Genomic DNA, 16,335 nt, shown 5'->3' on the forward strand with positions numbered 1-16,335 from the left:
ATTTACAAATGTGAGAATATAAACAAAATGTGTACATGTGTAAACGTTTATGTGAATTAATGCAACAAAAGTTGCACACCTGTAGAATACAGTATGTTCGTCCAAATGCATTTATTTAATCATCCATAGGGTGACTAATTACATAAACACAAGTTCATACCTACAACTGCATCTACTGTACATGTGACTACAGACAGATTATAGATATTTGTTGCAAAACTGATGAACAGGTGATTCCTTTAATGTTCAAAATGTAAATGGGCAAAGAAAATGTAACTGTGCTTGCCTGTGCACTTGGCACTCATGCGGACACGGCCACTGGGCAGTGTCACAGATTCTTAACCGCACAGAAGCTGCAGGATGTCGGAGTCGAGCGTCCATGGAGCAGTGGTTCTCAAAGTAGGGGGCGGACCCACACAGTGGGGAGTGGACACATGACAGGAGGGGAAGCAGGAGTGGCACTTTTTTTTTTTTTTTTTTTACTTTTTTGTGCCACTCCTGCTTCATGCCTTTGTTTGTTGACAATCATACACTTATACAAAACAACCAATGAATAACAAATTATAATATATTTGCACGACAATGTTGGCCATTCACTTGCCAACTGCAAATTGCTTGCACATTTAAATGAAGAGGTACAACAGATTAATTCAAGAACAAAAACACCTCTGTTCTGACTGTCATCTCATGTTTCTCTTAAATCTTTTTACAGTAATAGGGAAAAAAACTAATCCTTCAAGGAACTTTTTTATTTTTAATTATCCTGTTAGCTACAGTATAGCCCATCTGTCATCACTGGATATGATAGACTGTAAAGTCACAGAAGCACTTGAATTAATGACCGGCGTCACAATCGTTCTCTTTACTGTCACGGCTCAGATGTCACAGTGAAATATCTGCAGCCTGCACTAATTGGGTGTACAATACTATTTGCATGAACAGTGATTGGTGAGTATAGCACAGACCTGGGCAAACTACAGCCCGCGGGCCACATCCATCACCCATCATTTGCCTTTTTTCTTTGGTTTATTTTGTTTGTCTTCTAGCTTCAGACATTGGGGTGCTCTCGGCTCTCGGCCACTTTCTGCTACTATTTAGTGCAGAGAATGAGTTCTGTTGGTTTTAATTTTTTTTGGACACAAATACAGATACTACTTACCGTCTGGGTATGGGCAGGTTACGCTGTAGCAGATTTCCATGGAGAGGCAAGGATAAATTATATAAATGCAACCAGGGATGAGACAAAAATCAAACTAGACTGGACGGTCTTTGCTCGATCTCACCGATCGCCTAGATTTATTAGGATACAAAAAGAGATTATCTGTGACAAGCAAGAAGGCAAGCTAAGTGTTCTAATATACTGCAGGTCTTCCTCTAAAACTACGGTGATACACAATGGATATATTGTCGTATATAAATATATACCGTATATATGCTGTATATAATATTTTTTAGGTGTTAAAACTAGTTCCGGGCAGTTTCCTTTTATCAACAGTTCATGTGCAGCTGCAGAAATTCATGTGTCAAAAAGTTGTCTGTCTTTGCCTGGAATTAGTCATCAGGATGCATCAGGCTGCCTAGGCCCTCCATTCGTTTTTTAAGTCCAACGTCACGGGCCCAACAGCTATTTTGTAAAAAGACGCTTATTAGCGCAGCCAGGCGGTTTTTGCGACTTGTAAACTTTGTCATCACCACCTTCGTTTTAGTGGTTTTAAAACAACATTGCTAAACTTTAACAAAGTAATCACTGTAGCTATGCAGCCAGATTATATATTAATGGGTAACGTCCAGGCTTCCGCGAAAAGTATAGATTTGATTAGGTTGAGGCAACAAGTCCGTGTAAGATGACAATTTTCTTAAAGGCTAGTCAGAATAGGGGAAAATAATAGTTTATTTTACTGTCTATGGAGAACAACATGTGAGTTTGAAAGCCGTTGGACCCGGAAAGATATTCATTATCCCATTATTACATCTAGATAGACAGCCAGTCTGGTGTGGGGGTCGGGGGCCTCTGGATCATGGGGGCCAGGCTGAGAAGTCATTTTGATGGGGATGAGAGTTGTTGTAATTCTGAGTGCGGTGGTTGTTGGCAACAGGGACTGTTTCCAAAGCAAAAGTATTGCATCTCTCCCTTGTTGTTTCTCGCTTTGGTGTTCCCATTTTGCTTTAGATCCGTTTCCCTAGAGTTTCCACTTCTCAGTATCTCAACAAGTAGCATTTGGTAAGGACAACCATTCAGGCGGACAATCATTATTAGAGGATGATACATTTGCTCTGGTACTGTTCTCTCAGAGCTTTGATATCTTGCTCCTGCTTTCTCTTCAAGTCTGCCATTTGTTGTTTGAGATGTTTTTCTTCGTGGCTAGAGAGTTCACCCAACAGCTTGTACTCTTTTTGGTGGAACTCTTCCGTCTCTTGCATGTGTCTCAGTTTCAAGTTTTTTACTTCGTCCATGTGCATATCCATTAGAGCTGTAAAGTCTTTGCTGTATTTCATTCTGAATTCATTAAGTTCTTCTGCTCGTTTTCTGGCTTCCTCTTCACATTTCTTCATTGTTTCTTTCATGTCATTGAGCTTTTTCTCATACTTTTCCTTTAATATTTTCCTCTCTTTCTCCTTTTGTTCTCTTCTGATTTCATCTTCTTCTTTTATTTTCTTTTCATTTCTGTTCCGTTCTTGTTCGTAGTCATCTTGAAGCTTCTTTAATCGTTCGTGTTCCTCATGTCGTCTTACTTCATCTTCTCGATATCGATTGTCCCACCATTTTGTTTGTTTCTTCTCCCAGGCCTGTCTCTCCATCCTCAGGTTTTTCCTGCTCTGCTCCAGTTCCTTATCAATGGTTTCTTTTTCCTTGGTTTCACATTTGATCCTTTTCTCCAAAGCAGCCAGTTTTTGTTCCCACTCCTGCCGCTGGGTATGTTCCTGTTGTTTTTTCTCTCTATCTTCTTTCTCTCTCTTTTCCTTTTCTTTCTGTCTCTCCATGTGCTCCTTTTCAATGTTTTCTTTCTTTTCCTGAAGTTGTTTGACTCTCAGTTCTCTCTCTTGTTCATTTCTTGCACTCTGTTCCTCGAGTCTTGTTACCATTGCTTCCAGCTCCTCCAGATGTTTCCTTTCAAGTTCCTCTCTCTCTTTCTGCATCTGTTTTTCCTTTTCTTCTAAGATCTTCTCCATTTTCTTCTGTATTGCAGCCTCAGCCTCCTGGAACATCTCATTGCTGTAGCAGCTGCCTCCATTGTTCTTCACCATTGTCTCAATCTTGGCTATCAGCTCACTCACTTGCTTACGGTTCTCTTTATCATAGTTATTAAACACATGGCATCGCCGTCCACAGTCAGCAATAAGCTTTTTGCAGGAATCATCACATTTTGTATCAATGTAATCGTCAATAGTCAGTCCCTCATACTGAAGTGTATCTCCTCTTGTGAAAAGAATGAAGGTGAATATTTCAGAATTCTTTCCAAATATTTCCTTGATTAGTTGTAATGTTTTCTTCTCTTCTGGTGTGAATCGGCCAATCTGTAACACTAGCAGGAACACATGTGGTCCAGGAGACACAAGGCCGATACACTTTACCAACTCCTCAACGACTTCCTCCTTTGACAAACTATTGTCAAACAGTCCAGGAGTATCGACTACAACAACTGAACGACCATCCACTTCACATTGTTCTTTCTGACACCATTTTGTGATGGATGTTTGACTTGATTCAGCTTTAAACTCCTTTATTCCTAAAATGGTGTTTCCTGAAGAGCTCTTTCCACTTCCAGTCTTCCCAATCAGCACAATCCTGAGAAACTCTGAAGTTTGTTTTGCGTCATCACCTGGTTAATCAAAACAGCAGGAGTTATTGAAAGTATTAACTTTGAGTTAAGAAAATCAGCATACAATTTACCAATAGAAGAGTGAAATACTTACAAGTTACCACATTCTTTTTCAGATTCTCAATTTCAGCTTGTTGCATAGTGATGACGTTCTCTTGCTGTCTCATCTTTTCCATTTGGTTGTGTACTAATGTGCCAACTGTATAGCTACTTGGTTTGTCCTTGAGGGATCTAATTTGATCAACATTAACAAAGAGCTCAGGGACTTGCTGTTGGTTCTTGATGTTGAGAACAATATGTCTTCCACCATAGCTTTGACAGAGTTTCTTCATGTCCTCGGTTTCTCTCAGAAAGTTAACAACAGCTGGAGCAGTAGGATCCGACTCTACCGTGAACATAACCATGCTGAAGTCATTGACTTGTGAGCCAAATATTTTCTGGATGGTCTGACACTCTGACTTGTCTTCATCAGTGAGGGGACCTACAGGTAGGACCAGGATGAAGGCATGGATGCCCTCGGGTTCACAGAGGGAGATACACCTGAGTGATTCATTCATCACTACTGCCTGGGGTTCTCCATGCAAGGCAGGCAGCTCCACTAGGGAAACCCAGCGTCCACTCACTTCTCCCTGATATTTACTACATACTGGCGAGCTGGAGACTGAATGAAGCTCCGTCTGGCCTAAAATGGCTCTGGCTGCTTCAGTCTTCCCTGCTCCTCTCCTCCCACACAAAACCAGGTTCAAAGCTGGTTCGATCTGTTCAAACTTCGGACTTATGGCATCTTCAGTGAAGTTGTAGATGTCATTGTTTTCAGACACAATATTCAAAATCTTCTCCATTAACTGTTCACGGTTATTCTTAGATATGTCATAGCGTCTTCCTCCACATTTTATAAGCAGCTGACTCACATGAGTTGTTTCATTTTCATTGTGTGTTATGATGACCATTGTGTATTTCAAACTATCTGGACCAAACAAACTCAAGATCAAGTCCAGTTTGTCTTTGTCCTTTTCATTGAACTCTGAAGGTTTCACTAGCAGCAGCAGAACATTTGGTCCAGGGAAGCACAATTGTTTACATCTTTTCACCTCTGTTGCTGAATGCTCAGACAAAGTGGAGAGGTCTGGTGTTTGCACTACAGTGAGAGATCTTGCTTTCCACTCTCCGCAGATTGCCACACAGTGCTTGACTGCAAGTAAGGGTCTCTGGAGAAACAACTGTGATTCTCCAGTAATGATAAAGTTGGCCAGTTTTGTTTTTTTGCTTTCACTTTTCCCTAGCAGAACAATCCTGGCCCCAGACACTAATGAAACAATGAGAACAAACACAGAAGAATAGATCAGAAAATACGATTTGTTGTTGTACGATTGATGACAGTTGAGATCTGTGTCCTTCAATTAAACACCACTCCCAGTGTTTTCAAGGCTTCAAGGTTTTATTGAATGCTACCTCTGATTTAGAATGCATTACTTTGCAGTTATAGTCTTTCATTTTGGAATTTTAAGAGCAATAAACATATATTGCAATGTTAAGAAATGTATGTAATGTATGACATGAAAATGCATGAAATCAACATGTATGACTAGCTGTTAGTATTAGTGGGGAGATAATAGAATCGAAATCTGACTGAAAAATGAATCGTTAGATTAATCGATGCATCAAAAAAATAATCCCTATAGATTATTAGTTTAAAAAATAATTGTTTATCCCACTGCGTAGGCGAATTGATTAATTTATCAGACTCATATTTTAGCCTAATGACAATTTTTCATAGGCTACGTTACATCTAAGATGAGAAGCAGCCACAAGAGTCCAGCCCATGAAAAAAAGTGGACCAGGAGAAGGCACATAGCCAGGGCAGATAGGCCCAGTGATAAGTTGTGTGCCCTTTTTTCAGGTCAGAGCAACTGCTCCTCAAATTCCTGTACACGTCCCTGAGCAACTGTGGCAGTCAACCAGTTCTAGCAAAAATACTGTATGTTAGGATAGTTTATCAAAATGGGCTTGTAACTTACATCGCTGAATTTAGGGCTAATGGTTAGTCTAAGCAAAGTCCTTTGCTACCTATGGTCCGAGATGTTTCAAAGGGTTAGGACTCCACCAATCAGATTCGTTATTGAGGCCGATGCCCACTGGCAGAGTCTACATGTCAACACTAACCCTGATGCCGACTGGCGACGGCACAGGACACACCAAACAGATTCAAGTCCCCGACCGCCCCCGACTGTCCAAAGACGTCCGACTGCCGATTATCAGGTTGGTGTGTCCCGGCCCTAATGCTGGCATACAAAGTGATGGCTGGGTCTGCTCTCATCTACGTTTATGCTTTCATAAAGGCTTACAGTGCAACCTATAAGTCAAGCTTTCAAATGGCAGCTTGTGATATCACCAGATATTTCAGCACTGTTAATGAGGACAGCTCTGAAAGCGTATTAATGCTATGAACATGTTCAGGGAACTCATCAAAAAAGTAAAAAAATATTCTTGACGGTTCAAAAGGTCAGTCTAGAAAATGTAGATAAGTGCATACTGTTGATCCATTGTTATACTGTATATTGAAGCCATCTATCAATCTATCAATCTATCTATCTATCTATCTATCTATCTATCTATCTATCTATCTACAGTACCTACTGTATCTATCTTATTACTGTTTTTTTTTGTTTTTGTTTTATGCAAACGAAAAGACACATATCAACTTCAAACCTTTAAGTCATTACAGGACATTACCATCATCTTAAAAGATATGACAATAATTTGTAAGTTCACTCACAGTTTTTTCCTCTTGAATCCATGATTGATTTCATCCCTGCAAGAAATAGCACTGCCAATCACACTCCATTCAACTTGATTAGGATTGTTTGTATCTATCATATTAATAAAAAGTATTTTAGAACTTACCAACAGCTCTTGCATGATCCAGGTTAATATGTGGTGTGCCTTGTGTCAGGCTTTCACGACTTGGTAATTCAGAGGGAGCTAGAAATACATCACAGCTCAAATGTTCACCACCATTCTTCTCTACCATCAGATCTATGAGCGGTATCAAGTCTGGATATGCACGGCTCTTTTGCCATATTAATTTGTGTTCAAATTTTTTGATCAGGTCTCCTACCACTGGATATTGTTCTTCAATGAGACCTAAGCTGTTCTCTCTAGGTGTTGATAACAGTGCCAATGAATGATTATATGAATCACTGAAACATTCAAGGATTGACTGTAGCCTGTGTTTGTGCTGCTGAGTGAAGTCTTCAAGTTGCAGAACTAGCAGGAGCACATGAGGTCCAGGATCAGAAAGTTTCACACAGGTATCTATTAACTGGGTCAGTTTGTCCTCAGATGTACTTGGATGCAGGAGATCTGGAGTGTTGATCACTACTAGTTTTTTCTCCTTCAGCTGTTTGGTGTGTTTTGAACAGTAGTCTGCTTGTTCCTCAGGGTTGAAGACAGAGTCTCCCAGTAGGAAGTTCCCCACCAAACTCCTCTCAGCCCAGCTGTTCCCCAGAAGAACAACCCTCATCTCAGAAACTGAAAAATAAATAAATAAATGAATACATATTTTATTTAGTGTTTTGTATGTTATTGCTGTTTTGGCACCTTATGTGTTGCAATTAAAATGTAACACTATATTAGTGTATACCTATGTTAAAGCAACACTAAAGCACTTTTCCTCTGTTGCACGCACGCTATCAACCAAATAACGATGTCCACAGACAAGGTAGAGCATGTTGCATGATTTTATGAACGTGTGATGTATTGCGACATCGAAGCAAGTCAAATTTGTAGTTTCTTAGGTCTCATATTGAACTACAGGTATGGTACCTGATCTGGTAAAGTTACATAGTGCGGTTATAGCCAATAGAGGGCCGCAAAGTGAATGCAGAAGTGCTGTTCACCCTGTTACGAGTTGTGCACCCTGCATAGTTTCCCTTTACTGTAATATAGGGTACATTCAATTTTGCTCTACAAATGTTCTCTCATACTTTTGGGTGGAATCCAAACTACAATTTATGCCCCCAGGTAGCAATCTGACGTTGGGCCAATGTTGTTTCATTTTCAGTTGGTCTTATTGCACTTTCTACCTTGAGAAGAAACACGTCTTAAATGGGAGAATTCCCGGAAATCACTTTTAAGCATGATGCTAGCAGGCGAGATGCCGATGGTCTAATCCGATTCAATGATCTATGCTATAGGTTGAAGCTATAAGTTGTATCGGTAGACTCACAGAATGTCTGGATGAACGGGAAAAAGGTCAATATCAATTGTTTTGTTCGAGGGGAGGTGGAAAATGAGATTATTTCCAAAAATGGCGGAATATCCCTTAACTCATTGGCTGCCAGCGATTTTCAGTGCAGAGCGCTCCATACTGCCAGACGTTTTACAGCATTTTGACTGTTTTTCCAAGATCCACCGAACGGTGAGCTTTATGACTACAGATGGTACGGGTTGAGAATGCTCCTTTCTTTCCCGCACATCGGGACTCCCGAAGCATCGGGAAAACTGCAACCGCAAGGGGGCAAAATAGACCGCCCTAATAATATGAAGGTTCGGCTCATGGAAAAACCCGAGGACACCGCGCTGGTGACAAGCGGAGAAAAGAGACATGACGCTCGGCATGTTAGATTGCAGTTGCAGAGTTTTCGAATGTTTACAGCCTACCTCACAGCTCTCTCACTCGACGTAGCCTATAACTCAGTCAGTCCAGCAGAGATGCCAGAGCAACGTTTTGGTCAATGGAGAGGGAGAGAAATGCTCCGCATATCCGTCTCATTTAATCATTAAAATGAAAGTGATGACTGGCGAAATTAATCAAACGACGTTTCAATAAACCATTGTTGAAATGAATGAAAATGGTTTTAGAAACATATAGGCCTATCAGAAGGAAATAGCCTTCAATTCAACCTGAAATACTCGAAAGGCAACCTTAGATTAATTCATGAATTCATTACGGTTACAAGACCGCATTTCCGTGAATAGGCTATTATTGTCAACGTCAAGGCGAAGACGAAAGAGATGGACAAGATGGACATTTTGGCAACATTTACATGCTAGGAATACTTAGAAATGTGTAGGCTATTTTAAAACGGAGGCATGTTCATTTTAACCGGCGACGCTGGGTAGCCTACATGTACCCAGCACTTGTTATCACAGATTTTGTCCCTACCACTTTTGACGACTGAAAATAAAATGTATTTAACAGAAATCTCTTTAATACATGCCTATGCTTGTCACTTTACTTATAACCGTAGGCTACATGCATGGAGAAGATTGCGCATTTTGTAACATTGTAACAATGGATGGTCAGATATGCGATAGGGCAGTGAGGGTAATTGTAACCATCGACTAGCAGGCCTAGCTCCGCAAAATAAGTTTCTAGCAACATATGTATCGTATGCATGTTCATGTTGATTCAGAGATAGGCATAGACTACCATAGGCTGCTGGGCGTCAAGCTATATGACAGCATTTTATCATGTGGTAAATTAATAGGCTAACTAACGTCAGTTTAACATGTCAGAACTTTTGATCGGCGTTTCAAGTACATTTGCCGAATAAAGCCTGTTGTACATCCAATTGTGGCGCAAGTGGTTGAAGCATAGGTGTCGTACGCCAGCGACCAGGGTTCGAAACCCAGTCGAGGAACCTCTCCGGAAATCATCAAAACAAAATGCATCGATTTATTAAAAAAAATGAAATACTTTCTGTTTTGAGATTCATTTTATGTTTGCGATGTCTGCTGAAAAGAAAAGTTAATATGTTAATTCGTGGTTCAGCGCGCACTCACACACATTTTTACATAGACATAGTGTCGGGCTCAAGTGTCGTCCTCAGTGCCGCATATAGGTAGGCTATAATGTAGTGAACTGGTTAGACGAGTGTGGGGGAGGGTGAATGATCGCACAAGACAATTGCTCTTCATGAAATGAATCTCACAGGCGGCTGTCGATTTTTAAATGTAGCCTACTACACCACTTGCGAAATCGGACGTGGCACATAGCCTAATTATTAGGCTACTGGATAGCAAATCCATAGACTTTGTTATATCCTTGGCGGAGATAATAATTAGGCCTATCAAATTAAAAGCACACTACGACAGGTATACTTGTGTGATCACGCAACACAAGAGAGCATTTAGCGATGGGACAGTTGTGAATGAGTGCTTAACACCCTGGAGTCTAAATATCCCCGGGGGATTTGAAAAACTGTTCCAAACACACATCTCAATCTCTGCTTTTATCATATTATAGAAACACCATTAGAAGCCTTTAATCAACTCGTTTTCAAATATATAGCCTATGTTTTAAGAGAATATGGCAATGATAATGGCACTTTCTAAAAACAATAAATTCTTAGGATTTGTCCTCTCACCTGCAGCAGGCCCATTCAAAAGCCCATCCACCTAATTTGCATTTGAAAGAGCCAATCACTAAAGTGACACATTTAGTCTAGCCTACTTTATGAGTTTTTTTTGACCCCTCTAATAAATTGCCTATAGTCCTACTACGATACTGGAGGAAGGGCTGCCTAACTGTTCCCCCTAAGAGTTTTTTCATAAGATAAAATGTTTACTCTATTTAAGTTTAGGATTTGGTAGACAAGACAACCTCGGAAAAGTTCTTCAGATAAACAATGTTTTATTGAATTAAAGGAAAGAAAATGTATCGCCAGGGTTTCGGGGCTTGCGAAGGCATTCGTTGATCTTATCGATGCAGTCCTTGCGGCCACTTCTCCCCATCGTAGGAAACTTTCTGCTTAGTGTTGACAACACAAAGGTCTTTTGACGTTGTGTGGCAGTGCTTGCTTGCCCTTCGATCCATCCCAGTTGGTGGTTTTGCACCAGGCTCTGTAGTGCTCCTTTGTGGTGATGGCTCTGAAGAGCAGGCATCCGTATCTACCAACGTTGCCGCGACTCTGTTGGTGAATTCGAGCATGTTGTTCTGGGCCAACAGCAAGCAAAGTCACGTCTTCGTGCTGAGAAGGAACTTGAATGCTGTTGTCGAATGTGGCAGAGAATACAGAAGAAGACTTTAACTATTACTTATATATTCTTATAACGAAACGCGAAGAAAAAATACGAGGACTGACCATCTCGCCTCTCCGCGTTTCCCCCAATAGGCCTACCATGGCGACAAAGAGAAATAAATATGATTTGACATTTTAATGTTTGTAGCGCGCCAGTTTACCCAGTGTGTGTGCATTGAGTAGTTCCTTAAAATACGGAACAAAGAGCGTCCCGTAGGCTATCTGTTCAATACAGAAGAAGACTTTAACTATTACTTATATATTTCTTATAACGAAACGCGAAGAAAAAATACGAGGACTGACCATCTCGCCTCTCCGCGTTTCCCCCAATATCATGGCGACAAAGAGAAATACATATGATTTGACATTTTAATGTTTGTAGCGCGCCAGTTTACCCAGTGTGTGTGCATTGAGTAGTTCCTTAAAATACGGAACAAAGAGCGTCCCGTAGGCTATCTGTTTAATACAGAAGAAGACTTTAACTATTACTTATATATTTCTTATAACGAAACGCGAAGAAAAAATACGAGGACTGACCATCTCGCCTCTCCGCGTTTCCCCCAATATCATGGCGACAAAGAGAAATACATATGATTTGACATTTTAATGTTTGTAGTGCGCCAGTTTACCCAGTGGGTGGGCATTGAGTAGTTCCTTAAAATAGCCTACGGAACAAAGAGCGTCCCGTAGGCTATCTGTTTAATACGGAAGAAGACTTTAACTATTACTTATATATTTCTTATAACGCTGGCTGTAGGCGATTTCTATAACCATTTTCATTCATTTCAACAATGGTTCATTGAAGTATCGTTTGAATAATTTCGCCAGTCATCACCTTCATTTTAATGATTCAATGAGATTAAGGAGTCGACTATTGACGGATATGCGGTCTTCATCATTAAATGCAGTTGAAACTTTCTGCCACCTGGTGGTTGTTTGGGTACATTGCCTTAGCCTCGAAAAAAATCGGCTTGACGCACTGCGGGATCTCTTCGGGAGTCCCGCGGGAGAAGGTGCATTCTCAACCCGTACCCACTGTATGTAAACACCGAAGGTACCAAATGAAAGAGTAGACTCTCTTCTTTCACCAGGAAAAAACGGCTTGTTTCTATCGTTTTCCGTTCTTTAGTAATCGTCAGTAGAACATGGGTTAGTTTTGCTAAAAACACCTGTTTTTGACCAAAACATGGAGAAAACGATCTTTTTGTGAAAATCAACTTTTTAACGTTAGCGTTTCAGTAGTATGTCAACCACGATTGCACTGTTATCTCGGCAGTCTCGTCAAGGTTGCTAGGGACTCTGATGGTCGCTAAAGACTCTGAACAGGACGCTAGACTTAGCAAGCTAGCACTAGCAAGGTTGTTGTTAGTCTATATCGCAATATCCAATGTAAATGGATCATACCGTTCACGTGTTTTCCATCCTTGATGTAAGAAGTAAGCATATTTACTCCCTGCATAGCGTGCAAACTAGATCCACTGTGGTCGATCTTCAGTGTGTTTGCTAGTTGTCTCTGCATGACTTGTGCACTCTAGGCAGATACTAATGATCCAAATGGCACTGTTGCCATCTAGAGGTTCGGATCGCTAGTGCAGTCTGTTTACAAGCCTGAAACTCTGCCAGATCGTTCCCAAGCCCACCCAGGAGCCCTCCCCATTGAAAAAGGCAATTGACGTATGTGTCTAAATTGACGTTTAAAGACGTCAAAGGCAGTGAATGAGTTAAGGGAGGATTTACAAGTAGTACTGTATATTCATGGTTGTATACAATAAAAGTGGCACCCTTTGGTTTCATATTAGTTTGTTTCTTTGTTTTCCTTAGAATAAATTTGCTTCCCTTCAAGGTTGTATTTTGCTTCATCACCAGGGGTGCCAACAGATGTGAGGGTGCTGTTAATACAACTTTGTGCTGGTTCCCATTCATACTCACATATAGGGCGACTGCCTTCTGGACTGTGGCTACGCTGCTGGGAGTTTGGATCTTGATGCCCTGCAAGAAACAGATGAACAGTTCATTAAAGGCATAGCAACCTTCTGTGAGCATACAGGTAGATGTGTAATGATGTGATACTGTTGTCAGTGTGCCACTAAAGGTGCATGGGCTGTATTACTGCAAAAAAAAAAAAAAAAAAAAAAAAAAGGCAGGATATAAATAAGTATTTCATGGGCCTTGAATTTAGACTAAAGCAATAACGCTCCATACATTCAAGTCAAGTCAAGTCAAGTCACGTTATTTATATAGCACATTTAAAACAACAGGCGTTGACCCAAAGTGCCTCACAGGTAGAGTTATCTTACAAAAAAGCATTAACAAAAGGAGGATACACAATAAGTGTCCAGATGACAATAAAGCACAAGCCAGGAATAAAAGTTACATTGCTCATAATCTAGAGATAAAACATAGAATAAATGAGTAAATATACATAAAAGGGGCTATTTAAAAAGTCCAAAATAAGAAAATACTCAAATCAATTGAAAAAAATTATATATACAAACATAAATAAATAACATAAGACTAGTAAAGATAAGAAAACAAAGAGTCATTTAGACTGAGCTAAGAGTAAGGGTAAAAAGGTGGGTTTTCAGGCTAGACTTAAAACTGGAGATGGTTTGGCATAACTTGACATGGGAAGGGAGGCTATTCCAAAGTTTGGGGCCAGTAACTGAGTAAGCCCTGTCTCCTCCAGTTTTAAGACAAGCATGTGGGACTGTGAGGAGTTGCTGAGAGGACGACCTGAGTGACCTTAGGGCAGAGTAAGGAGTTAAAAAGTCTGTGATGTAAGAAGGGGCTAATCCATTAAGATCTTTAAAAATAGTAAGATTTAAAAATATGAAAAAATTATATAAAAGTAAGATTTCAAAATCAATTCTGTATTTGATAGGAAGCCAGTGTAGGTTAGCCAGGACAGGTGTGATGTGATCCCTTTTCTTAGTTCCTGTTAAAAGTCTGGCTGCAGCATTTTGGACTAAGTTTTGAAATGTTTGTCCGGATCAGACCAGAATATAAGAAATTACAGTAGTCGAGGCGGGATGTGATAAAAGCATGGATAACAGTTTTGCGATAGGTTCTCCCCATGACTAATGGCTGGCATAGTGAAATATGGCTTCTGAGGAAACCACAGGGGGCATGTCGCATAGTGAAATACCACTAATTCTTGATAGAGAACAGTGTGTTTTTGGGGTTAGTAAAGAATGACTGGACTCACCAATTCCTGCAGTCGCCATACTGACCTCTGTTGCAAAGAGCGTTAGAGACTACTTCACCTGGAGGGAAGAATGAAATTACTTACTATGCTCTCTTATGCCAAAACTCTCATTCACTCATGCACATATGCAAACACACACATTTTAATGTTTTTGTTAACACAGGGGAAGAATTTCACATTCAAACATTGATGGAAATATGTTACCTGTTGTGGTTCTACACACAGATATTGTTTTAATAGTTTTTGCCATTCTGATTGGTAATGAGATAGTGGAGGTCTCTGATTGGTCTGTTTGTATAAATGAGTATCCGCCTACTGGGGCGCCCTCTTGCTCTTGGTACTGCCATGTTGGCTAGTGATAGTGTACTGTGTAAAATAAAAGATACTTATTCTTCGAGCTGCTCTACTATTCCAGTTGTCTGCTTAAACAGTTACAATATTACTTTATTAGTGTGCAATACACAACACCTGTTTTTACAGGTTTCATCACTGCATGAATGCTTTGTGCTATTCATCCTTTTTGCCTTAGTTATAGGCAGACATGGACATTGTCATCTCCACATGGATACACTATTATGGGCAGAAATGTGCTAGTCTTTATACATTTGGCATACACACATACACACTATACAAATCTTCTTACATGATCTTACATGCTGGACTGATTCATCATATACCAAGGCTGTAATTTGAATATACTTTGAGAAGGACATGGTAAAAACTGTGGTGTATGTGGACATGCAGTATAAAACTGTGGTACATGTGGACAGGTTTTGTTCTTTTCAGTGAAAATCTTTACCCAGACACATTTCTAGATGGCCATGGATATTGTCCATCAACTCAACTCAAAATATGAATACATTCCTCTGTCTATTGTTTGTTGTTATTGTTTGTTTCACAGATATAAAAGCTGTCCTATCAGTGCAGGAATGTTTCAAGATGTCGCAGTGTTTCGCATCAAAATGTACAAGGCCTAAAAAAGATTAATCAATATTTATTGATTTGCCATTCAGGTTAGAAATGGTTAGTTGTCCATTCCTGAACATCATGGAAAAATATTCTGATAATGTTTCTAATGTTTTCACTTTAGTGCAGAGAGAGAGAGAGAGAGAGAGAGCACCCACACAAGCATGCCTGGGCAGCTAGTTTAGGTTTAGTGAGTAAATAAAGACATCTTGATAGAAAGTGTCATAGCTTACTGCAGTTGTTTTTTCAATACGGTTTACATGATCACATTGAACCATGGCAATCTGTCCATATGTAGGCCTACCTAAAAGTACAAAAATACTGTTACCTACAGTATATTTTATCTCCCTCAACAATGGAATTCTCTTCTCTGATTGGCTGATGGGGTGGCCATTAACTTCGTATAACCTGCTACCTATGAAGTAGTTCCCGTATCACACTTGAATATTAATTCGCCAAACTCGTTGCGAAGTTTAAATGGACTGTCACGTTGCATCCAAGCTGAAATACAGACGTGCAGAACCATAGTAACATTGTAGCATATGACGGAGGTGGATTGTAGCTAGTTGGATGCCATGTAGGCTATAAAAGTAGCGATCTTTCAAAGTTAAAGTTAATCAGAATCCTGGGATTTGCCCGCTTGACAACGGGAGAGATAGAACTAACGACTGGCTTTTGGCCGTAGCAACCAGCCATTTAGAACTAACGACTGGCTTTTGGCCATAGCAACCATCCATTTAGAACTAGTAACGGCAGTTTTGTCCTGCAAGTAGAAAGTTGAAATGTGGCGGAAAGTAGTCCCTGCAGTCAAGACAGTTTTAGCGATGTTAACGGACGCAACGGTGGAATAAAACTATGTTCTAAATATACAGGTTATGAATACAAACGGGAGATAAGCGGGATAACGGCCTTCGAGGTCGACCGGTTCGATGGAAATAATGGCACGGCGGAGGTAACTCCGTCTCCGTGCTTCGCACGTCGCCGGAGTTCTAGACCTCCACCTAGCCATTATTTCCATCGAACCGGTCACCTCGTCGGCCGTTATCCCTTACATATACTGTAGCCTAAGTCATACACACCTTTTCTCTGCAGTATTTGTTTCTACAAGTTTAACCATGCAGGCCTCAATAAAATAAAACAACAGCAGTGTCTGGCTGCAAAAATAAACAATGTTGTGCCACTCGCGCCTTTCACACTGGGCTAGATAACCTCTATATCTAATGTTGCTGTTGTTTTAGTTTGAGGTTTAAAGACTGAACGTGAACGTCAGATCTGACTACCTGAAAGGGTAAAATAATAAGAGAAAAGTTCCCCAGTC

General features: G+C 40.3%; 1 protein-coding gene across 1 annotated transcript; it reads right to left on the bottom strand.

The window, feature by feature from the left end:
- Positions 1-1,955: 1,955 nt before the first annotated feature.
- On the bottom strand, positions 1,956-6,138 carry LOC134075943 (GTPase IMAP family member 7-like). The gene is made up of 3 exons (XM_062530969.1): positions 5,985-6,138; positions 3,058-3,821; positions 1,956-2,030 (listed from the first exon to the last, which is right to left on the bottom strand). The coding sequence occupies exons 1-3, from the start codon at positions 6,136-6,138 to the stop codon at positions 1,956-1,958; spliced, it is 993 nt and encodes a 330-aa protein (XP_062386953.1).
- Positions 6,139-16,335: the final 10,197 nt, after the last annotated feature.

Source organism: Sardina pilchardus, chromosome 3 (assembly GCF_963854185.1).
Source record: "Sardina pilchardus chromosome 3, fSarPil1.1, whole genome shotgun sequence".
In the NCBI taxonomy this organism is placed as follows: Eukaryota; Metazoa; Chordata; class Actinopteri; order Clupeiformes; family Clupeidae; genus Sardina; species Sardina pilchardus.

Excerpts from the sequence above, each read along its gene's own strand:
- LOC134075943 (XM_062530969.1), bottom strand. The coding sequence starts at position 6,138 with ATGAGAGCAGACCCAGCCATCACTTTGTATGCCAGCATTAGGGCCGGG. Across the intron at positions 3,822-5,984 it reads CGTCGCCAGTCGGCATCAGG|GTGATGACGCAAAACAAACT; the intron begins GTTAGTGTTGAC and ends TTGATTAACCAG. Across the intron at positions 2,031-3,057 it reads CAAGACTCGAGGAACAGAGT|CCTGGCCCCCATGATCCAGA; the intron begins GCAAGAAATGAA and ends ATGACTTCTCAG.